This window comes from Lepisosteus platostomus, chromosome 6 (assembly GCF_059453375.1).
Source record: "Lepisosteus platostomus isolate fLepPlt1 chromosome 6, fLepPlt1.hap1, whole genome shotgun sequence".
Lineage (NCBI taxonomy): Eukaryota > Metazoa > Chordata > Actinopteri > Semionotiformes > Lepisosteidae > Lepisosteus > Lepisosteus platostomus.
Genome location: NC_142616.1, coordinates 34,119,149 through 34,143,871, shown reverse-complemented (window position 1 = coordinate 34,143,871; position 24,723 = coordinate 34,119,149). Strand labels below are relative to the sequence as shown.

Genomic DNA, 24,723 nt, shown 5'->3' with positions numbered 1-24,723 from the left:
TATCAGAATCTGATCCAGATAGGCTCATATCATGGAATCAAGGAATTTAGTGTCAATGGAGTCCAGAGACCTGACAATCTGCTACCCACAAGAGGCGAACAATTACCCCAGCTCCAATCCATTACACCCAGCTATCTAACAAGGAGGCTTTCTTTCTTTTGTATCAAAACGATCAGGGATTGAACCTTAGCAACCCACAAACTGAGCGAACACTTTACAGGCTACCAAATTATTTAGTCTGATGAAAGACTAGGAATACAGTATTTATTAGTGTTGACTTACTCAATCACCTTAAACCTGAATTAAATGATCTATTAAAATGTATAAGCCCCTTTCATACTTTGCCTTATGTAAAACCCACCTACTTTACTTTTGAACCCTGCGATCTCCAGACATGTTGAGGTCTTTAATTTATTCCATTCCTGTGCATCATTGATTTTCCATCCCTTCTGGTTCTTTCTGCTCCACCAAATTTCAAGGTGTACTTGACCTGTAAATCTAATCTCAGTTACGGCTGATCAGATGAAGTTTGAAATGTGCTCATCGGGTGGTTTTTTTTTTAACCAAATAATGTTTTATAGTTTGACGAAGGTCATTGAATGAATTAACCAGAACCCACACCCAGAAATCCTTTCTAATATGGTTGTCTAGATGGTAATCATTCAACCCTGATTACATTTGACAAATTTAGTCATTTGCAGAGTACACTGATTTATGACGAGACCAGACTAAACCTAGATGTAATTTATTGAAAAAGAAAAGAGGGTGGTACAGTAGTTAGCACCACTGCCATGCAGTGTTGGGTCCTTGGGTCCATTTCCTGGGGTGCTACCTGAATGAAGGTTGTATGTTCTCTCCCTTTGTGTGTGGGTTTTCCCCCACAGTCAAAGACATACTGGTAAGTTAATTGGCTCTTGTGTGTGTGTGTGTGTGTGTGTGTGTGTGTGTGTGTGTGTGTGTGTGTGTGTGTGTGTGTGTGTGTGTGTGTGTGTGTTTTTTCCTGTGTGTACCCAAAGATGGGCTGGTGTCAAGTCCAGAGTGTAGACTGGAATCTGCACCCATTGCTTGCCAGTACAGGCTCTGGCTCTCCAGAAACCCTGGAATAAAGTCGTTTAAAAATGGATGGAATAAGACAACTTTGGATATTTTTTTCAATCAGAGGCTGAACATAGATATAACTGACTAGTAAAGAGTTCTGCATACCAATCTTACTAATGTTCCTTCTGTAAAGAGAAATATAATATTTTGAAAGGGCCTAGAAAAAGCTTAAAATCTTTCATCTTTTTCAGTCCAACTTACAGGCTAATCGATGTATTCTTGAATATGCACACACTGTATAAACAAATGGGATATACTGATATATTACACCAAAGTAAAATAAGGGTTTTTTGATTTTTTGCCTCGTGATGAACAATTTCCCTTCAGCAATTCTAGAAGAGAGTGAGTGGGTAGCTGAACTGCTTCTCAGAACAAGAGGAGTTGTGAAAATGAACTGTGTGGGAGGGGTGCTTGGTTACATAGGCAGCCTGTCGCCTAGCAATTGACACTGACAGTGACATAATAAGAGGCTTTAAATAGTCAAGGACTTCATTGAAAACACTCCCAAATGGTTAAAATTCTCCTTGGATACCGAAGAAAACAGAAATGAAAGTGCATGTTATTTTTTCCCCCAAAAAAAATGGAATTCACAAATATAACCAATAACCCGAGATTTAAAGCTTATTACATTTCAACTGGGTATTTTTGTCTTAATCCCCCCCCGATGAAATATTATTAATATATAATACCTAATCACTTCATGTAAACATAGTGAAAATTTTAAATGTCAACACTGAATTTTGGCTAATTAGGCCATTTGCTTGAGGACCCATTGCTAACCATCTCCAGGATGCACATCCAGTGGTGAGCCTTGCTATCACAGTCCTAATGAACAAAAAATCCTACCAGTTACTCCTTGAAAAGAAAAAAAAAAGAAAATTCCAATGTTGTTGAAACAGATAAATCTACTAGGGATGCAAGTATATTTCATTTATTTTGATTGTACATTGTTAGCAAGTGTAAAAAATGTAAAGGTCAGCGTTCAGAATGCCGACAAAATGTTCTAGGGAAATCTTTGGGAATCCCTGAACTTTAATTTGTGATTGGATAGAGCATTTTCTAAATGAAATATTCATTATAGTCGATTATATTTTAATCAATTAAACATAATAATAGAAACATGGATTATTTATGTCTTTGAACCTCATGAGTACAATAGAGAATTACATACAGTATAGCACACTTGTGCCAAACCTGAGGGTACAGTACATAGGGATAGGGATTATTAACCTATAAATGCTAGCTGTCTGGAGAATGCACTCTTTGGCCACTTAAGCTCATCAACAGTACATTGAATTAGAAAAATACCTTACATTTTAATAGAATTTCTTGGGAGACATCTATCCATTTTCTAACCTCTTCATCCAATTTAGGATCATGGTTGAAGCCTATCCCAGCAAGCAATGGCCAGAAGGCAGGGTACAACCTGGACAGGATGCTGGTCCATTGCAAGGCAGACAGACACAAACACAGATACACACATACCAGGCCAATTGTGCCAATTAACCAAACAGTATGTTTTTATACTGTGGGAGGAAACCACAGCACCCTTAGGAAACCTACGGAAACTTGGGGAGAACCTATAAACTCCACACAGATAGCACGCCAGGTCCAGAATTGAACCAAGGGGCACAGCACTGCGAGGCAGTGATGCTAACCACTGTGCCACCTCTTTTGGAAGACTTAATTATACAAAATAGGTAGGAAAAATAGGCACCAATTACATCTTCTTTTAGATACCCAAAATATAGTATTCTTAAAGACCTCTTATTTTGTCTCAGTCATCATTGATAAACTGACAGACATCAGTGCAAGGCTGCAATTAGTGCACACAAATCCTCCTAAGATATCTTCAAATCTTTGTCAGTCCTGGAGTAAACCAATCTTTTTATAGTCACTGTAATATAAACCTGCAGATACAGTGTTTAATATATATCAACATATCCTCTCGATAAAGGCAGTTATACATGTACATTCAAGAACGGTGGGCCTCAGATTAAATTTATGAATGCAGAATATTGTTACCTATTGTTTCATTAAGCCGTTTTTGCCCAGTCTTGTTTCCAGTCCAAAGCTGGTGTTGCTATGTGGATGTAGCCATGGTTTGGGTCTTAGAAAGTAGTATCGAGAGGACCTATTTCTGCGATCACACAATGTAATTTGTTCTAAATTAAGGTTGCTCATAATTTATATTTAATTTTTATTTCGTACTGGTTTTTCCCTTGGAGTTTTCAAGATTGTTTCTCACCAGACTGCAGACACCAATGTTTTTTTTTACTCAGAATTGAGAAAGTTCTGTTTTCTTCATTTTACCACATAGAATATAAAAAGAGGAAGTAACTCCTTAGTCGCTGCTATTGTGGCTTTCAAATCTTGCACAACCTACAACTGCATTTTCAAATTTGACTAAAACTATATTAATAGCAGTAATGTAAGAAAATACATTCTAAAGGTATTTCTGGAGAAATTATTTTTTCATAGTAACAGTGTAGTCATACTTTTGAGTCGCATGTGAATAATTGCAATTAAAACTTTTAACATTTTAATTCCATCATACGCCAGCAGCCATATCACCCTGCAGCTCTCAACTGGCTACCCACTGAAGCCAAGCAGGGTTTAGCCTGGTCAGTACATGGATGGGGGACCTCCTGGGAAGCTATGGCTGCTGCTGGAAGTGGTGTTGGTGGGACCAGCGGGGGGCACCCACCCTGCGGTCTGTGTGGGTCCTAATGCCCCACTATAGTGGCAGGGACACTATACTATAGTGGGCGCCGTCTTTCGGATGAGATGTTAAACCGAGGTCCTGACTCTCGGTGATCATTAAAGATACCTGGGCATTTCTTGATAAGAGTAGGGAGTTATGATAGGCTTGCACTGGCCCTGTGATGGACTGGCGTCCCGTCCAGGGTGTACCCTGCCTTGCGCTCGTTGCCTGCTGGGTAGGTTCCCGCTTCCAGCTACACCGTGTGGTATAAAGCGGTTTGGCAAATAAAATGACATGAAAATTCTATCATACTAATTAGACATGATTTGAGAATACATTGAGTAATGACCAGAAAAGACGGTTTTCTCAAACAGTTAGCAGGTAAACGACCAAGTGCACCTTTGCTTAACAAAAACTGTACTGAGAATTATTTAAGCAAACACTGCAAGAGACATGTATCACAATTAGTCCCGTAAAACAAAATAAAAAGCAAACCAGAGTCATGGTAAATTAATGTTTATTGTGGACTGTTGCTGTGCCTTCAGACTGAATATATGTGGCCTACAACCAGAGTAGGTTTGGCTACGTTTGTTTTTTAACAATACTGAATTGAAAAAGTCCATGATTTTTCTCTCATGCCATTTAATCTCTTTTAGCTTCAGAAGCAACTATCACCAACATCAGCTTCTCTGCATCACTCACATTATATAAAAGTTTAAGAATAAACCAAAGTATTCCTGTCTGGAATTCGTTACACAGTTTAGTTTTCTTAATTTAAGACATATGGCCAAATACTGTTGTATTTATCTTGTTACTTGATCACTAGCCTGTCATAAACGTCATTTCATACTTTTGAAAGCAGTCTACCAGCTTTGACTTTCGATAAAAAGGAATTCAAAATAAATGCAGAATATATTATGATTTGGCATACAATCTCTGGCTAAGGTCATCAGTGTATGGATTGTTCAGGGCTAATCCCCATTGTCTTGTAGATTTCCTTAAGAATCAGCAAGGCAGTATCTTCAGATTCCCTGATAAAAGAAAGAATACATTTGATGGTTAGGCTGAAAATGCATAAAACATCACAAAAACCTTATTACACAGATATAGCGGATTATTGTTTGGTTGAGTCAATAGCTAAACATGAACATTAAATCTGCTTGTAACACTTCTGACCTACTGTAGATTTAACAGATGAATCGTACACCTGACTTGATCGAATCCTGAAAGCACTGTTTCAATCTCCCAAAATATGTCTAAATACACCATTGTTGAAGTCAATGCAACTAGTAATTTTCAACAAAGAGGCCAGGAAATATGTGGAAATCAAGACCAGTAAGATGAAATTCAGGACAGCAAAGGGTGTGGGTATGCTGTACATGTTGAACTGGGTATGTTGTGGATGAGCAGTGTCTAGAAGCATTCAAGAAAAGACCGCTTTGGTTACAACTTTACATTAAAATGACCCACGCTGTCAGTAAAACAAAGTAAAACTTGTCTTCAACAAAAAAGACCACACAGGTACCCAACTCAATGGACGCAAGTTAAAACTATAAGAAAAAAAATGTCTTAAAGGGCTATTCTACCATGTTCTTAAGGTTGATAACTAGTTGATAACTTTAACTGATAACTAGTTTTCTTTTATAAAGAAAAGGCTTGAGCAGATCTTTGGATCACTTTAATACAAATAACCATCGGATGGGGCTCCTCGTGTTTCTGGTCTAAAACTTGTGACATTCAATGAACATCATTCAATGGCGTCAACATTCAATGAACAGGACGCAAGTCATTTTGGGTTTTCCTGACATGGACTCCAGGTCTTTAATTTAAAATTAATAATAATTAATTATGTTCATTTTACATAGAAGTAAAGAACCAAAACCCCTCCTGTATTTCTTCTTACCAGTAACACAAATGGCTCTGAAGGGCAAACAGATACTCATTGAAGCTCTCGATAGGTTTCTCTTGTAAGACATAGTCAATGCGGTTCCCTCCATTCAGCATTCCAATTTTCACAGCAAGGTCATCCTCCTTTATCTGGTCTGGGCTTTCTATCATTTTGATTTCTAGAACAAAATCAAGGTTAAAAGTTACAGACAAAAATGTCTCATGCAGAAGTGCCTAGAGAACCACATAAAAAATTTTGTATCATGAGACACTTGCACTTTAGAAAAAAAATGTTCAGCTGGATTATTTTTATATATTCCCATTACCAATATACTGTGCATATTTATAGATGACTCCTACAAACATTATAGATGAAGACTATACTCATACTGTACACACAGCACACTCCCTCTGAAGGCATCACACAATCAGTTGTGAATCTGGAATTTCCCTGCTGTATTGTCCATAGCACACTTAAATTCAAGGGGACTTCCTTCTACTCCAGAATCTTACAAAAATACTCTCCCGTACGTTATTCCAAGACAACTTCAAATGATGGCATCCAGATCAGATTTCGATGATCTCAATCAGATAATCAGATTAATTATGAATGCATGTATTCGTTTTCATATTTAAGGATGGCAGATGAAAGTCATAACGAGTCTGTTACCCATCATAAAATATATAAAAAAGAAATACCATTTATAATACAATACTTAAGCCTGTATATTTTGTGTTTTAAGGGGTCCTTGGAATGGATTCACAGAGCCCTCAGAGATTGTTATTCCCGGATGAATAACATATTAAAGCAAGTATAAGATCCCTCTTACTGTAAACGAACAACAGATTCTGTCTGAGACATTGCTGTGTTAACCCTTTGCAACCAAACAAGTCAAATGTGAACGTTTTTGCTCATAACGCATTCGGATTCCTGTGAATCAAATGTTGATGTCAAATTCACTGCTATTAAAATATCTGGTGGTCACCAGAGCCGCTTTTTGTCATCTTCATGAAACTGTTTTTGTACATGTGGGAATTCCTGTCAGGGGCTCACCTTCGTCAACCTGCTTCTCCTCCTCCTCTTTGATTTGGTTGGCCACTTTCTCCAGCTCGGCCTGCAGCTGTGGAGAGGAGGTGTGAGCCCGGGCAAACTCGTTCAGGGTCTGCCAGGCACTCTTCAGGGAGCTAATGAAACCTTGCTTCAAATCGGAGCCCATTCGTGTTAGACTTTCTTTAAGTTCTGCAAAGCAAAGCACACCGGGTCCAGCAAATACAATACACCTTGCAAAGGAAGTGTTAAAACCCTGCTAACAATGTGTCATTTATGCCAGAGCTTGCCAGGACTCAGTCTTGCCAGCTCTTGGCTTGGCAAGTAAGTTCATAAGTCCAGTGCTTCAATTCTAAAAGTTATTCTTTTCAGTACGACCTTTTCTTTAAAATTCTCAATGCAGCTTCATCAGGGTGCTTGTGTATTTCAAGCCGTACCAGTTCAAGCAGAAGGAGATGTGTATCGGTGTCTCTTAGGAGTGCAACAAGTTAGTTGTATTTTCCACCCTGTATTCTGATTGAACGTCATCGGGACTTTATTTAATCACCATAGCTGAGGTTATAAAATGAGAGGTCATAGCTGGAGTACTTTGTATAAGTAGATCATGTGGTTGTGATTGTCTAACATTAGGGCACACATTAGGCTTCACATTCACAGCCATTTATTACTTAGAATGTGTAGCAGGTCTACCGTCACAAAAACATCGCCACAAATTCAATCGCAGCACATTTAAAAAATACTTAAGTGATTTCTTGGGCTACAGATCACATATTTCATCACAATTTAATTACTTGATTACCTCATTTCCAAACTATGGAACTACAAGCTTAGGCAACAGGGAAGCTGATGAGAAATAGGGTCATGCAGTTTTGACTAGAACCACAGAAACGCCTATATAGTTTTGTACATGTCAAACTGCTGCTCATTCTGAAGAAACTGGACAATGTTGATATGGGCACGCCAGAAACAACAACTGTGCCAAAAGCAGGATTGTGTTACCTAACGAACATTCTTACCCAGATGAAGCCTCTTCCTTCCCTTGTGATGCGGAATTAGGACTGGCTTTAAATCCAGGTCAGGAACAATCATTGGTTCAATCCTGTACGCCACTGGGTCCAGCTGTAAAAGGAAAAATACAGAACAGCAATGAGTCCTGCTTCCAGCTGAAGGACCCCCACCCCCCTTAACGGGGAACCTTCATGTGTATAATGGATTTTGTGGGGAAAAAGCATTTTAGTAAGAATTTACTAAACCTTATTTACTCTTCATGGAAAAAGGCACGATAAAGAACTGGATTTCCTGCAACTACAGTGGCTAGAACTTCTAAAACGATCTGACATTACACTCAAATATTTGCTTGGATGTCAGATTATTTTAATAATGCATTCGCAGCTGATACTGGACACACACTGGACCTGGGGCCATACACCTTCATCACTTGATCAAACAAGGCCCCTGGAGTCATCCTTCCTGAAGACCTCCGTTAGATCTCTGCACATGGCCATCAGAGATGCAAGCATCTCATGTGTTGTTCCTCCTAAGGAGACACGCAAGAGCTTGAGGCTGACGAAGAAGGGGTTGCTGTGACTCACAGGGTGATAAATATTGAAGAAACCCCTACAGGTGGGCAGGTGGTAGCTTTCTTCAATCTTCTCCAGCCCCCGCACAGTCAGAAACATTCCGATGGGGGAACCCAAGGCAAAGAAATTCATCGGTTCAAAGATCAATGAATGGTAAACCACAGACACCTACGATAAAAGAGAGAAAACAAAAACCCAGAATAATATAGCCTTTTCCCATGCACAGATGTTAAATAGTGCCCAACAGTGAAATTATTTCAAAAATATTTTTAAAAGCTTTGGTGTCCATGGAAGTTATTACATAATAAATACACACTATTTTATGACCTAACAAATGAAGGGAATCTTGTTAAACAGCATGTTTTATATACATTTGCAATACAATAAAAAAGAGGGTTATTCTTTTTCTGTGTTCTGGTACTGAAATATGATTGATTCCCTTCTCCTTTAATTCACACAAAAACTTTGATGAGGTACAGTCCATAGCATTGGAGGAAATTCTGTAATCTTTAGCATGGTGACTATAAACAGGGATACACATTTCCAATCCTTAAGACCCACATCATCTTGTGATTTTTTTTTTTGCATTAAGCAATTGATTTAATTTGCTTTAATTTGGACCACCCCTTTTCTAAGGTTTTTAAAATGTTGGTAATTGGTCAAACTTGCAGACCTGTGGCCTTCCAGGTCTGGACTTGTGCACCTCAGCACTAATCTACCAGAGTTAAGATCTTAATGTTGAAATGGTTTCCGTATCCCAAACAAGCACTACCAATGAGACAAACGAGGATTAATAAGATAAGATAAAACCCCTCCAATATTAGCCTTACATTCAATACTGTAGAAAATGAAGAAAAGATGTCCTAAAGCCAGTGACACTGTTTAGTTGTCAAATGGCATAGCTTTCAGAATGAAACAGCTGCATATGATATGGGTCTTATGCAGGCATTTTAAAATGGGATTAGGTTTTCAGAAAAGTGAATGCACTTCTGAAGGGTCTACCATAACATTTAACATAATAATCCCCCTTTATCTTTATCTCTGCGGGAATGTTGCAGAATCAAAACGCTTGAACGCCCACAGGTTTCTCGGTATAGCAATAAATTAAAAAACCTTACATGTCAATTATCTTAATTTACAAAGAGGTTTTATCTAATCACAAAACAGCTTCAGACCTAAATAAAAACGTGAAATATATGTATCCTCTTCTGCCTAACCAAAATTCAAAATGCTTCAGATTTTACACAACCATACACTACAAAATCAAAATGCTGAAAGGATAATAACTAAAGTTACAGTAGCAATACTTTCAGTTCGATTTTGGGCACTACCCAAGTTCTGTTTATTAAACTAACTTCACTAACTCAAAGCAAACTTTAGAGCTCCAGAAAAGGCAAAGCAAAGCGTTTTGCAACTTCATGAGCACACTGACCTGACCAGTCCCATTCTCAAATGTTTTGTACCCCGAATCATAGCAATAGGATCGCTAATTAAAGGAAAAACAAAGGTTAGGAGAAGTGACTGTTAGTGTTCCATTACTCATGATAAGACAAAAAAAATCAATAGGGAGGGTTGAAAAGGGCATTTCCTGTTTCTGCTAAATCAACCTTTTTGATTTTTGTCACTTAAAGATGTGGTTAACGCACATACCACTGGTAGAATTTTCCCCCTTTCATATCAACACATACCGAACAGGACAAAGTATTCAGAATGTGGCTCTTGGTCTCAGAACCCACTTATCTGGGACTGCATCTCTCTCTGCACCCCCCCACCCGCCCGCCTCCCCCCTTTTCCCTCTTCATCACAGCTGACGTGGAGGCCTAGTGAGCAATCTTGCACATTCACCCACTTCCTAGCCCCTCCAAGTAACATTCTGTGTGACCTTTCAATGCCCCGGTTAGGGAGACAACACATTGGACGCAGGCAGATACAAAGTGTCGCCAGGAAAATTTTGACCGTGCCTGTTTATTCCAAAACACCTCAGATGGTTAAAACCGCAATGCCTCCCACCACAGAAAACCTTCTCTCTCCTGTACAGGGGACATTGTTTCAGAAGGAGAGAAAAATTATTCTTGTTAAATCTACAGATGGAATGATACCCACTTGGCCTGTGCCAACTTCGAAGTAGTCGTAGTCCACATGCATTGAAGAGACTGTGCCGCCGACGGAGAGCCTCCTTCTGGAGGGGTCTGGCTGCGAGTGGGAGAGCTGAGCCGCTGCCGCCGCCTCTTCTCTGGCCTGCAGAGCGGCCTCCTGCTTGGCTTTCCTCAGCACCTCCGCCGCTGCCTTCCTCTCTGCTGCAGCCTTTCGCCTTTCCTAACCAGGGCGCAGTCCGAAACAATTAAAAACAAATGAGGCCAATTAGTGCTACCAGCTAAGTTCAATGTAGCACTACATTCAAGTTTACTTCAGGTCTTTAAGACTGTTTACACCCTTAATCTGTTGAGGGCATGACTAGTTGGCAATTAAACCTCTCAACCACTGCATAACACAGCACTTACTGGAATCGTAAATTCACTGAATTGCCCCAGCCTAGCAAAGTCCTATTTCCATCCATGTACAAGACACCAGTGTGTGTACCCCACCGCCACTGTTTAGCCAGATTCTGTTTCCACATCTATACTTAATGATGCCCAAGCCATGCAATGGAAAGCACTGAAAAACCCTAACTGCTGTCTGCTAAGAAAGTGCCCAATGACATCACCAAGTGACACTAAAAAAAAAACAATGTAGCATCATCAAGGTCTGTGGATTAGTCCCAATCAGTACAGAAATCAACCCCAAACAGGATATGAACCAGTAATGACTATGGAACTGGAAAGGAAAGATGTGTCTACCTGCTTGCTAACTCTTTCTTTGACAAACTTGGCAAGTTTTTTCCTTGGCCCCAAGGGAATTCCCATCTCCTTCAGGTCATCCACAGTACACATGAGCTATTGAAATTGGGAAGAACAGAAAAGATGAATAATAATGGACATTTTCTAAGAAAGAAAATTCTAGTTTTAATCTAAGATTAATTTAAGATTTCCTAAATGAGCATTTCTAGCATTTAAAAGAAGCTACACTGCACTTTGTGAAGTATTTAAACTAAGTTTTTGTCTTTATTCTGACCAGGGACTCCATATCAATCTTCTCTTTCTCAAAGGTGCTGAGATATTCTGAGAGGCTGAGCTGTTCCAGAGCTGCAGACAGACTCGTAAGCTCCTCTCCTTCCTCCTCAACCTCCTCTTCCTCTACATCCTCTGCAAGTTCACCACTGGCCAGCAGATCACTTCCCTGCAGAGCGAGGTTTGAGCCCCCCATCTAAAATGCAAGAAAGAAAAACAGAATTGGCATCAGTTTATTTTAATATTAAAAAGGAGATTTTGCATCTCCTGTAATTGATAAAAGTGAACAAAATATGAGCATAAAAATCGCAAACGTTAGAAAATGGCAATGAGGTGTACAAGTGTAATCGTGTGTGGGAGGTGCATGGATATTTTATTATTAAAGACATTACAAAGATTAATTAAACAATGCAGGTTAGGAGTGTGTGCCACTTTTGGAAGTGATGTACACCTGGGACGCATGCTTTGCACCATTTAGCAGATACCATGTGATGGGCTTCTGTCCTGCTACTCTTTTAGTTCAATTGGTTGAATTAGAACTCTTGTTCATTGGTCTCTAAACTTTAGATGCCACAAATTATCTTAGATAACCCCACATAAAGGTTCGCTAGGGCTCAAATCTGGTACATACAGTAGGTCATCTGTGGCATAACTTTTTGTTTTGGACAAATTCTTATTTCACAAAAAAGCCACTGTTACAATGGCAGCACGTGCATTATCCTCCTAAAATGTTGTCACAGCAGGGTGAGCCTTAAGGAGGGACAGCAGGGGATGTCCCATGATCAATGGAGTTAGGTTACCATTACATCTTCTAGAGAAGACACATACGCCCTGGCACTTGTACCTGTTTGAGGTTGCTGGCTTCTGGAGGGTTTCCACCATTGGGAATGGAAAGTGCAGGGGCTGGCAGCTGGGAGGTATTGTTCTGATTAGACAACAGGTCGAAAAGAATAAGGGATCCTGCAAAGAATGGAAATGTTAGTGAAAATGGTAGAAGAGCTTCTTTGAAGAAAAATGCATGTCGTGTTGCTATTTACTATATTTTCAGGTATATAAGATCCTTTTTTCTCTTTGCAAATTCCCCAAAAATATTAGTCTTATATCCTGCAGATATAACTTCAAGATTAGTGATGATTGATATCGTGCATAAGCCAATGTACTAAAGCAACCTTTAGTCATGCCACAAGAAAAAAGTTACCTTTTGCAAAAGCACCAGTATCTGTATTATAAGTTGCAAGTAAACACAGGTGCTTGAGAAAATGCATAGTTTTGCCTTGTTCTGAGAAGTCAGAGAAGGTACTGCTGACTGTCTAAGGCCTATGCTTGAGCCAGCACACACACTGATTAGTGCAGCTTCATCCTCCCCTCAAAAATATTTTTTTTTACCAGGAGTAGCACTGATAATGAAAATAACAGCAGTGAGAAGAACTTTGCTGAATTTGAAGACCAGAAAATTGGTTATGTTGCACCATTTTCTATACTGGTAAGAGAACAGATTTACCATATGCTCACTAAAATATTTTCCTTTATACAACATTAACGTTTTGTTTCATAATGATTATAGTAATGGTATCTATAAAAACATATTTTTCTGTCCCATTAATTACCATAATGATAAAAGCAAATATTTAAAAAACCTGATATTCACCAAAAAATCCCATGCCCTTGGTATATCTTATATTTTAGTTAATCTTACTGGCAAAATGATAAAGTGACAAATACACTACTAGAAAAGAAAGGTTTATCAATGAAAAACACTGATGAGTAGCATGTTTCAAAATGAACATCACGAGGGATCCAGTTAATATTCTGTTAGTATATTTCATCTACTTTTTTTTAATCCCCTGTACTGAAATATCAGTTTTTGGTGAGCACCATATTCTGAAGCTCAGTAACCAGCAGCTTCTGTTCTTAACTCTTGATCGAGCAGCAGTGCTGAATTGAGAAATACAGTAGTGCCTTTACCTAAACTGTGTCCAGCTACTGAAACGCCTCCTTTAAAGTCTGGGTTTCGGCTCATGAACAGCACATGCAGTCGATTCAGTTCCAGTGCCACTTTATCCACAATAGTCTGGCAGTAGGTAGGGCTGTTGTAGAATAAGACGTCCAGCAGAGTCTCATTGGTGAAGTGGCGCAATCGGCCTGTACTTGGCAGCGTAATTTTCTTGATTCGCCTGGATGAGAGGCAGAAAAAAATACTCAAGTGCATCAATTGAGCAGTCTCTTGTACCATGTTATTCTAAAACATTATATAGTGATTTACTGTAGGTAATAGTGAGATGGAAGAAAAAAGAAAAAAACTGCTTTGTGTCTAATATTCCTGTGAGAGCTTAATGCATGAAGCTATAAAGCCATTAGCACATCAGAGCCACTGTATATATTACTTTTAGTAGATTGGAATCCTCAATGTAGAAATCAATGTCATTTTTAAGTACATTCCCAAATAAGAGAAATAGGGCGGGGCGGTGTGGTGGCTCTGTGGCTAAGGATCTGCGCCTGTGGCTGGAAGGTTGCGAGTTTGTATCCCATGGCCGGCAGAGGAATCCTACTCCGTTGGGCCCCTGAGCAAGGCCCTTAACCCCAACTGCTCCAAGGGCGCTGTATAAATGGCTGACCCCGCGCTCTGACCCCAAGCTTCTCTCCCTGTCTGTGTGTCTCATGGAGAGCAAATTGGGGTATGTGAAAAAAGACAAATAATTCCTAATACAAGAAATTGTATATGGCCAATAAAGTGATCTTATCTTATAGCATTGCTTGCTCCTCATTATTAAACCGTGTAACTAGCTGACAGACAGAGGCCAGTAGACTGGTAGTCCCCTCTTTAGAACAGGGAGCTATGGGGACTTGTGGTTGAGGGCAGTCTGCTCTCTGAGGGAAGTCGCAAGTCCTCACCTGTCCACACCAGTGGCGTCCCCATGCAGGGCTGTGTGCCACTGAACTGGGAGGAACTCCACGCGGCTGATGGCTCGGTCCTCCAGCGCCTTCTTGAAGTGGCTCTGCAGCAGCTTGAGAGAGACGCTCCGGAAGTCATCCACTGAAGATGCAATGCAGAAACGTTTCCATGAAACGTAACGGCAGTAACAAAGAAGGCGATAGCCGAGCCTGGCAATCTTTGACTAAACTCTATGAATTGGCTACATTACTCTGCTCTCCTCCCCACTGATAGCTGGTGTGTGGTGAGCGTTCTGGCGCACTATGGCTGCCGTCGCATCATCCAGGTGGATGCTCCACATTGGTGGTGGTGGAGGGGAGTCCCCATTACCTGTAAAGTGCTTCGAGTGGAGTGTCCAGAAAAAGCGCTATATAAGTGAAGGCAATTATTATTATTATTATTATTATTATTATTATTAAACCACCTCTGTGAAGTTGGTCTCTATTCTGATTAAACAGCGCCCTTCAGTGGAGGAAAACAAAATCTCACGGCAGAACAAATTAAATCCTTTTTTTTTAAAATGATTTAACTTCCTATGGTATATGCCCCAATCAGATACCAATGAGTTTTCCAAAAGCATGAAGGTAAAGACAGACATGGGCAGCAGACCCTTGTACAGCTCAGATGATTTTTTTAGGTCCTTCACCGCTGTAATCTTTACACCTTTTCTAGTCATTGACATTTAATTTAAAAAACACTATAAGACAAGTGACAAGAAATTAAGGAAAAGGATGTTCTTGTGCTTCTCGGTAAAAAGCACTACACTAATGCCGATCCATCCATCCTATTCTAACTGCTTCTTCCAGTTCAGAGTCACAGGAGAACCATCGGCACAAGGCCAGGTACACCCTGGACAGGATGCCAGTCCATTGCAGGTGTCAGACTAATGCTGTTGACTTGTATAAATAAAACATTTATTTATGGTTCTACTTTAACTGCATGTGAGGTGACATGAAGGCTTACCGCACTCAACCATCGACCTGAACCTGAGGTCACAGACAGGCCCTATTCCGTGCACCATGAAGACCAGGTGATCCACCTGACGAAGCTCTCCTGCGGGCATTAAAAACATCAACACAATCTTCTACTATGCCATTAATGTAAGTATATTATAAATGTAAAGGTTTTGTTAAGCATATCTGAGCAAAAATTCAGTTCAATGGCATCTCAGACTAGAATGAGGAAAGACAAAAATGAAAGACTAAAATAACTAAGGAGATAACAAGGAAGTTCAGAACATTTACTTCTTGAATTAATATTAAAAAATGTCCAAATCTTATGACACATTCTCGTTTATACAGCTGGAATACATTGCTCCTCACATCAAGCAGGCAACTCAGCAATTATTTTTGCTGATGTGGATTATTTCTTCTGTAGTGACTATTTTGGGGTTTTGAAATACATGTTTCACAAGCATACATATTAGAAAGGGCTCTTAAAAATGTTCGAATTGAAAAGAATTCGGTCATGAAAAAGAATCGAGACAAGAGGAGTCTTTTTTACCATCAGGGATGTCATCGTGGTCATCATCAATGCCTCTCTTCACAACCCTGGGCCTGGTCTGGCCATCCTGTGTTGTCCCCCACTCATCGGGCATTGCTGAGGGCTGGAACTGCACTATTACCTGACACCAACCAAAAATCATCATATCACAAAGAGAACTGGCATTAAAACTTGACTATTAAAAAGTAGTAAAAAGCACATGGTCAAGAAACACGGTTATGTTCATCAACTGCAGACCTTCTGAGGATCACAGTTTCTTCATAATGGGTTAAAACATTATAATGAAGTATAATTGTTGTTAGGTGACTAGGAATGGTCTCTAAGAGTTTTAGATAAAGTGTGTGACTCTTGGCATTGAAAACGCTTCCAGTTTGAAAGCAGAGGGGATGTTTGCCGAGATGTGGGGGATGCCCTGATCAAAAACATTTACCATGGTGTACCTAGGTAATTAAGTTGTGGGTTAATGATTGTCAATGAGCAGTCCAGAAATACACTATATAAAATCAGATTAAGACCACAAGAGGCAAGAAGGGAAGAAGAAGAAAAAAAAAGAAAACAGAAATGACAAGAAGAGAGGAGAGACAGAAGGTCAGACCTCGAGAGAGGAGTTGGAACTCAAAGCTTGCGTCAGGCGAGAGCTCCCACTTCATGATCATCCAGACAAAACCTGATTGAAGCTAAGTATTTGAACCTTGCTGGGGAGGGCTTGCTATTCTTTTTAGGGTTTCCTGGGTAAAAGGATACTTCTATTACAGACGTCTTTCCAGCTTGTGGGTGCATTTTTGATTAGGGAGAATAGGGAGCTCCCATTTATTTTGTGGCATCTGGGTTTGCAGAGAGAGATATTTAACTGCAGATTGTATTGCATTTATTTAGAATGCAGTGTCTCTCTTATTTTGGCCTCTGTAGGCATTATTTAATACTTAGATCAGTCTGCGGTTTTCTGGGTGTTTAGGATGTTAGACCTCTAAAACGTCTTGTCTGTACATAATGTATATATAGTAACTTGAGTGTTGTATATTTTGTTGTGTGTAGCAAAGTATTTGTCTTGTCATTGTTACTAAACCTTTGTTTAACCTTGTGTGCATGGAATATTACTCTTTTCACCAAAGCTGTGCGAGAGAACAAAGAATTAATGTGCCTTTAATTATACCAACCGCTCAGGTGTATTCTGGAGAAATCACTTACTAAGTTAGGGCTTATGAATGTTATTTTACTTATTGACTAAACCGCTTAGCCAATTCCTGATTTTCACCATTTTCGTGACCCCTATTTGTAACATTTTATTTTATTGATATAACCGTTGTGAAAGTAACACAATCCTTTCTTCCTATTCACAGAAATAGTTGAAACATTTCAAAAACAAAAATCAAGCAATGAAAATAAGAAGCTGACCAAAGGAGAGAGCAGAAACAAGAGGGATGTATGGACCATGCTTCCATTTTTAACTTCATGCAGGAATTGTCATTATGCTTCAAGACGTTGCCTTTGGCTACAAGAGTACCTTGGGATTGTGCATGACAATAGTTTCCCCAGTGGGAAATTCCAGTCTCCGGTGCCACTGATTGGTGGTGACAGCTTTCTTATATTCTCCCTAAAGAAACCAAAGACCAACGGAGTCAACATAACTATAATGGCAATGTGAAGCATTCAACGAGCCCAGATCACTTCCTTATATGTCAGCTGAAAAAACTCAAAGAAAAGGCAGTCCATCAATCATACCACAGCCTCTCCTTCTGAGCGGGAGAGATTGGTAATATGTGTTTTCGGCAGAGTATGAGATCAATAAATTCTCAGTCTCCTGTATACAGGTCCAGTCTGGGCAAGACAAATTGGGCCTAAAGCAGACAATATATTTATAAAAATGACCAAACACAAGAACAGATACAACATTCGACACAGCAACATTTTCCAGCACATGAAGCCATTCCGAGACGTACCTCCAGCTTTTCGCTGAACTCTTCTGAGTAAGGTATGAACCTGCTGTCTGTGTCTCCTTTGTAAAACCAGGAGCAGCGCCGGACTTCTGAAGGCTCTTCTTCCCAGTACACTGCAGTTCTTATCCTGTCGTAAAGCTGCACGTCGTAGCGCCCCCCATCTGTACACACCACTACATTCTCTGGATCTGGCTGAACTGGTGTTGAACAGAAACCAAATAAAGAGATTGAGAACAGAAAATTCTTGCAACGAGATGAGTAACGAAGTGATCAAAAAGGCAGAGCTTCTTCATTCACCTGAGTTAAAGGTTTCCTCCAGTTTGATGGAGTCGATGATGCTGAAGGGAAACCAGATCTCCTTGGACTCCACTTGCTTGCTGTAGAACCAGTGGGGCTGAACTGGCTCATACACATTGTAGGTATAGGGCATCGTGGGTGGGGCTGAAACCAGGGCACCGGCAGGGTGGGCTCCAGGGGGAGGGGCGTGACTCCGAACGGGAGGAGCCTGGGAATCAACAATAAAAAACAGTCAGAGTAATTCTTCCTTCAGTCAACCTACAGTACAGTACCTCTCACCCTCTTCCTCTAGAGCACCTGTCCTCTGTGCGTGTGGAAAGGGCTTCAGCATATCCTACTGGAAACTGAACAGCACAATTGTTCTACCAGTACAGGATTAAGAATTTAAATCATCAATGTGCCCTGCTTGTATAAACAGGCAATGGGAAATTTAACAGACTAAGGTTATTAATATAAAAGTTATATTTAGCAAAACTATGCAAAGAAGAATATTAGCATAAATCTGGCAACTACATTTTTTATTTAAAAAAAACAAGTAGACTCATTTCTCCAAAAAACAATTCTGATCAAAAGAATACACATACGGGTCAATGATAAACCCATGGTACCTGCTTCCTAATAAATTCAGCATGTTTTTTATAAAAAAAAAACTACAAGTGGTACGTTTTATAGCTGTGTAGATATCTCTTACATATAACAACTCACATAATTACTACTCTATATTCCAAACTAATTAATCACAGTAAAGGTGTACACACATGGAAAACTAAATTCATTCTTTTAAACAGCCAGAAGGTCCTAATATGTTTTCATAATCGCACAAATTGCAGTTTGGTGCCTGAGACTCAGAAAAACTCTGAAAATGTTTAGAATTTCTTGAACATTCCTGAATAGTTGCCCTCTTCTTCAGCACCCACTGCCTTACTCCATCTGTTGAAAACAACAGGCACGCAAGGCCTCAACTAATGTTCAGTAGTGCAGGGTTGTAATAATTAAAAAGCCCTCATCTGGACAGCCTTAATAACATTTCACAACCAAGTCACTAGAAAGCAGGACTACTAGCGTTAGCATTAATGTCAAGTATTATAAAAATCAACAATCCGTGTCTGACAAAATGTTTTATCAACCAATTGAGTTAAACTTGCATATCATTGCAGTGCATTTTTTTTACCCTAAAACTTAAATTTAAATTATTATTTAAATAACATCAATACCAAGCTATTTTCAATTCCCCCCTGATAAAAAACAGAAGATACCCAACTTTGAAAAATAATCCCTAACATACAGTATATAAAAAGAAAGCCTTCTGGTATTTTTATGGTATGAATTCTATATATTTTGTCCTTGACTATAAAAAAAATTGAGAATGTAAATCCTTAGAATTTCACAATACACATTTCTAAAACAGAATCAAAGTGGTTTCAAAGCAAAAGTCATGAGGGAAAAGCAAACACTGACACACAACAAAATAACCTAATGTTAGCAAACTGCATGTTCCCATTTTGTGTGCTGTTATCTGCCTATTGCCGCTAAAATAAAATCAATTCCTTGCATTTGTATTGCATTTCATCCCACAGGGTCTCTAAGCACTTTATCAACGGGGGGCATCCATTTCATCAGCCACTGACATGATCTGCGTGATACACAGGGGCCCCACTACACAGTGAATCAGGTGGAGAAGTAAAAAAAAATGTTACTTCACCAATTAAGGGGATAGTTTAGACAGACCCAATTGAGAGATAATATAATAATACTACAAGAACATTAAAAGAATAAGAAAAACAATTTCAGTCATCAAGCACACAGGACAGGATATGGTATTATGTCAGCAATAAGCCCTTCAAGTCACGTTCAGCACTACTATATAAGCCTAGTTAATCTGATTTAAACTAGTTTACCTCGTTCAGTTCCAATAAACTGGAGTTTAGTCATTTTGCAAAAAAACAAGGAATGAGCTAAAGCAGTACAAAGATGCAACGATATAAGAAGACTGAAGCTTTTTTGATATATTTGATTTTGATATATTATTTTAATTGTACATTTTGTTCCTGCAGGGACATGTATAGTTTAAAAATAAACCACGTAAAAATGCCTCATAGGCTGTTGGGATTCCCCAGGAAGTGAAACATTATCTTGCTACGTTTTAGGTTAAAAAACCTATGAATAAAGAAGTAGTATTTAGTTAATTAAAACTAGTATTTTATGGCATACTGCATAGAAACCCGTCAGCAGGCACTTTAATCTATGCACTGTAATACAGATGCATCACTTGTATGCAGGCAGATCTGTAAACTTGACAGTCCTTCAACATCTTTGTGGCTATCCAGGTCACAGGTAATGTCTTCTAATATCATAGTGATCTAATGACTGTCCCTTGCTCGTGCAACAGTATGAAAGACTGGACGAAGCGGTCACCTGTGATGGCGGCGGAGGCGGAGTCTGGAATGTCTGAGAGGGCGGGGCAGTAGGAGGAGCCTGCAGGAAAGCTGCCTGCTGAAGCTGCTGGGCCTGGCCTTGCTGCAGCTGGGGTGGAGCCAGATAGGGGTTGGCCCGGCTGCTCAAGGGAGTGTGGCGGTAGGGGTTATATCCCGCCGGCTGAGCCTGTCCACTAGGTGGGGCTACGCTGCTCGGCGGTAGGGTGTATCCTGCCTGAGGGCCCGGAAAAGCTGCATTTCCAAACTGAGAAATCGGGGGCTGAGCGAAGTTTGACGGAGAGGCCGAGGTGGTGGGGTACACATTTTGTCCTGGGCAGACGGAAGGCAGAGAAACAGCCGGCCTCACTGAGGTCACTGTCCCTGCCGAAGATGCTGGAGAAGCACACTGCTGTCCTATCGAGGCAAAAGGATCACTGCTGGTTGTGGATTTAGAAAAGTAGCTGAAGGTAGGTGGGTGGTCTGCATTTTCTGATGTCTGGCCAAGGAAACTGTCCTCTTCTCCGACATCCGCCGAATCCTCTGTTTAAAAGAAAAGGCACAGAAACATTAGGCCAAGAACACAGACTTGGCAAGCCCAATGAGCTACATAATCAAGGTTCTAATATACTCCAACCTGCACCAAACCTTTTCAGTAAATCCCAGAGTTTAAGTGTAACTTACTCTCCAGACGAGCAAGGACAACAAGGCAAAACAGAATTACAGGAGATGACCTACTTCATCCACGACGAAGTGTACCACCTACCTGGATGATGATCAGTGAACTTCATGCAGGCCCAATTAGACAGGCAAGCCTGGAGCAAAGTCTAGCTAGAACAAAAGGGTTTACACCCCAACTACTCTCATGAAAAGTGCCATGGGATCTTCACTAGCCCATTGAAATTCCAACCGGTCATACCCAAGCCCAGACAAAAAAAACCCCGCCATAACCTGAAATTATGGTTGTTTTCACATTTTGGAAGGGTCAACTTTTTCAAGAAAACAGAATGGCCAAGTTTAGACCTCTGATCTAGCTGTTCTGGAATGATCATTTCGGACACTCTCCTTAAGGTGCATTACATACAGTAGGAGACTGTTGCAAGGAGCTGATTAAGGAATCCTCTGTGAGTTGCAGTACACTGCAATTCTCTCACACATGCTACAGTAGATTACAGGGCACAAGCCAGGACATGACACATGAGCAGGAAATGGAGCTTCATACCCACCTCCATCCATTGCTGCAACTCACAAAAACAGCGTTTACACCTACTTTGGATCCTGACCCACAGCTGAAGAGCCCATGTGTTACAATGATTATAATTCTGTCCAATCAACTCTTTTTATGCCACACTAAACTACTTTCTATGTTTTTCACATTTAATCACAATAATACTATTATCTGTAAGCTTAAGCTTCCAAAGACTTCGATTAAGCATCAAATTTCATAATTCCTCCTCACCTTTTTATGAAAAGAATGGACACATCCTAGCTAGAGAGAGTAAAAGGTCTAAAAACTAGTCCAGTTTAATGCAAGACTGCTTGCTGTTGACTAGATAATGACTGAGACACTGCTGCTGAATCACTATTGTGACTTCAGTTAGATGGCACCAGCAGGCTTACTATGATGTCATTATGACAGAATCTGAAAATATTCTACTTCTTTATTCATAGGTTTTGCAACCTAAAAGTGGAATGGAAGTGGAACGTAGCAAGATAATGTTCCACTTCCTGGGGAATCCCAACAGCCTATCAGGCATTTTTACTTGGTATATTTTTAAACTATACATGTCCCTGCAGAAAAAAAAAACTAAAATAATATATCAAAATAATAAATAAAAGCTGTAGAAACACAAATACTCCTCTTATAATAACTAACAAAGATGCATGGCACTCCATGATAAGAGTTCATGTATGTTAACCAGTAGTAATCAGTTCAACAGCAACACTCACTCTGGTATTCTCTTCATACTTTTACAACCAGGGCTACAGATCCAAATATAACGGTTCATTGGAAATGTTCTTGGCTATGACTTCAATGTAATTCATGCAGCAAAAAATCTTATCAAGCGACAGATGGTGTTCAGCATGGAACTTCATCTTTGAAGACAACAAAACATAAGAAGGAAAAGAAACAACTACAAAACAGAACAAATACTAAAATTAGGCTCAACCTAAGTTGCTTCCCACACTAAATTAGGACCTAGTGGCCAAGATCTTGGGTAAATTTAAGCTGGCAGCTTTTGATATGGTGCAACCTCCCTGTTCTGTAGCACTGGGCATTTCTTCAAATAGTAGGTTGATTCCATGCTGAAAAGAGAAGAAAGAAAACACAATGTTTCGACCGTGGAGCCTTCTTCAGGTGTGAGGATGAGGAGGTTGCTCACACCTGAAGAAGGCTCAATGGCCAAAATGTTGTGTTTTCTTTCTTCACTTTTCAGCATGGAATAAACCTATTACTTGTTCCTTTGCAGCCTACGCATGCTGACGCAGCTACCCACCTGAACTATTTCTTCAAATATATGTATACAGTATGTATTTTCCTGAATGATCTCTGAAAGACTTAAATTAACAGACCACCTATTTGCAGTTCACAGTTATACTGTTACAGGTCTTTATAAATTGATTAAATGGTTACCTATAAGGGCATATCTAGTAAAAAGCATACTTAATACTCAGTTTCACTGCTTTAAAGATAACACATAATCATAAAATATATCTGTAACTATTGTGTAATGCACACGTTATTAAAGAAATACTCAAATGAGGGTGCAATTATAACATTTAAACGGCAGGAAGCTTAGCTTATCACAGCTTTACCGTATGCTTGCTGATAATGACAACTGAGACAACAACTAATCGCTCCCTCTTATACTACATAATGCCTGTTTACTCCCAACACGACGTCGGTGAGGAGGCCAGTTTATCTCTGTGCCGGGCACTCTTCTAAATGTCACACTGACAGATTTTTCGTTTTCTAACAAAAAAGTTCATTTAATTCTGACCTTGCCATGATCGTTAATAGCAATAAAATATATTTCTGCTTTGATCCAATTAAAACGTCGCGAATTTTAAAGCTGGCTAGCCTCACACACACAATTATCTTTAAATGTTGGGATTTTGAAAGTAAATAGAGCGCTATCAATACAATCGTATCGAGTATCGATCGATGATAGCTATTTACAGTAATTCATGACGGTTGGTGATGATCAACATTGTTAAGTTATTAATTAAAAAAAATACTTAGGCAAATCAAACTTTAGATCTAGTTTTATAACACACTTCAAAGTGAAACGGCGTTGTGGCCTTGGCGTGTTGGTCTTTTAAAATCAAATGTAATCAATGAACACTGTAAAACTGAAACGTAATTGATAAGCCTGCTTGTTCACGATATCAACAGGGACACTAATACGATTTTCGCACCGAACTGCATAAAAACTTCAAACAACCACAACAGCATTTTGTGCTCACTCGAAACAACTGAAAAGCACAGTTGGCAGTTTTTTAATCGTCAGGTTAAATAAAGATGCAGGAATAGACGGACTATTTAGATTAATACTACTGCACCCGATTACTTCTCCAGTCTGTGGTACATTACCTCCCGAAAGCACCGCAGGCGCGGTGGCTTGACTGACAGGAATAAACGGTACGCTGAAGTTAAACTCCGGAGCCGTGGAGAAAAGCAGATTTGTGCTGGAACTGCTGTTCTGCTTCTTCTCAGCCATTTTCAGACAGCAATTACACGTATCCTACCAGCTTCAGTTCTACGGACCGGATCTGGGGTAAAAGGTCGAGATACGTCACACACAGCTGATCCGCTCATTGAGTAGCTTGCCACTAGTATCTTTGCCAGTAACCAAGATGGAAATCAACAGCTCTGAAGATGGTTCAAAACCAGCTAACAAGCAAAGTTGCAAAAAAAAATCAAATATACTGTTAAACACGAAACGTTAAGGTTGTAATGGCATTTTACATTTCTTTTATTAATTAAATTGTATAATTAACAGACTATCACTTAATAATTATTATGAATGCAAGCATAACATAATTACAATTCAGAAAAATAGGAATTCCCTCATAAAACAGAATTTTAGACAGGAATTGGATGGAACAGGATTTAGCATTATTTATCAAATAAAGTATTGATTTGTAGTGGTTTTAGTGATATGAATATAGTCATACCAAATTTCAATACGACATAACTGCATGAAACTGATATTCC

The 24,723-nt window shown here is 39.6% G+C and overlaps 1 protein-coding gene across 2 annotated transcripts; it reads right to left on the bottom strand.

Moving 5' to 3' along the window:
- Positions 1-4,302: 4,302 nt before the first annotated feature.
- On the bottom strand, positions 4,303-24,269 carry sec23ip (SEC23 interacting protein). Of its 2 annotated transcripts, XM_088635545.1 has the most exons (19): positions 24,100-24,269; positions 20,509-21,047; positions 18,094-18,301; positions 17,800-17,993; positions 17,364-17,453; positions 15,860-15,980; positions 15,320-15,409; positions 14,317-14,458; positions 13,390-13,598; positions 12,269-12,384; positions 11,429-11,620; positions 11,155-11,250; positions 10,421-10,633; positions 9,750-9,803; positions 8,330-8,485; positions 7,754-7,856; positions 6,744-6,929; positions 5,706-5,868; positions 4,303-4,833 (listed from the first exon to the last, which is right to left on the bottom strand). In XM_088635545.1, the coding sequence occupies exons 1-19, from the start codon at positions 24,224-24,226 to the stop codon at positions 4,752-4,754; spliced, it is 3,081 nt and encodes a 1,026-aa protein (XP_088491671.1). In that variant the 5' UTR covers positions 24,227-24,269; the 3' UTR covers positions 4,303-4,751. The 2 variants fall into 2 exon arrangements, with proteins under 2 accessions (XP_088491671.1, XP_088491673.1); XM_088635547.1 differs by lacking the exon at positions 9,750-9,803 and having other exon boundaries at positions 24,100-24,268.
- Between the last annotated feature and the right edge of the window lie 454 nt (positions 24,270-24,723).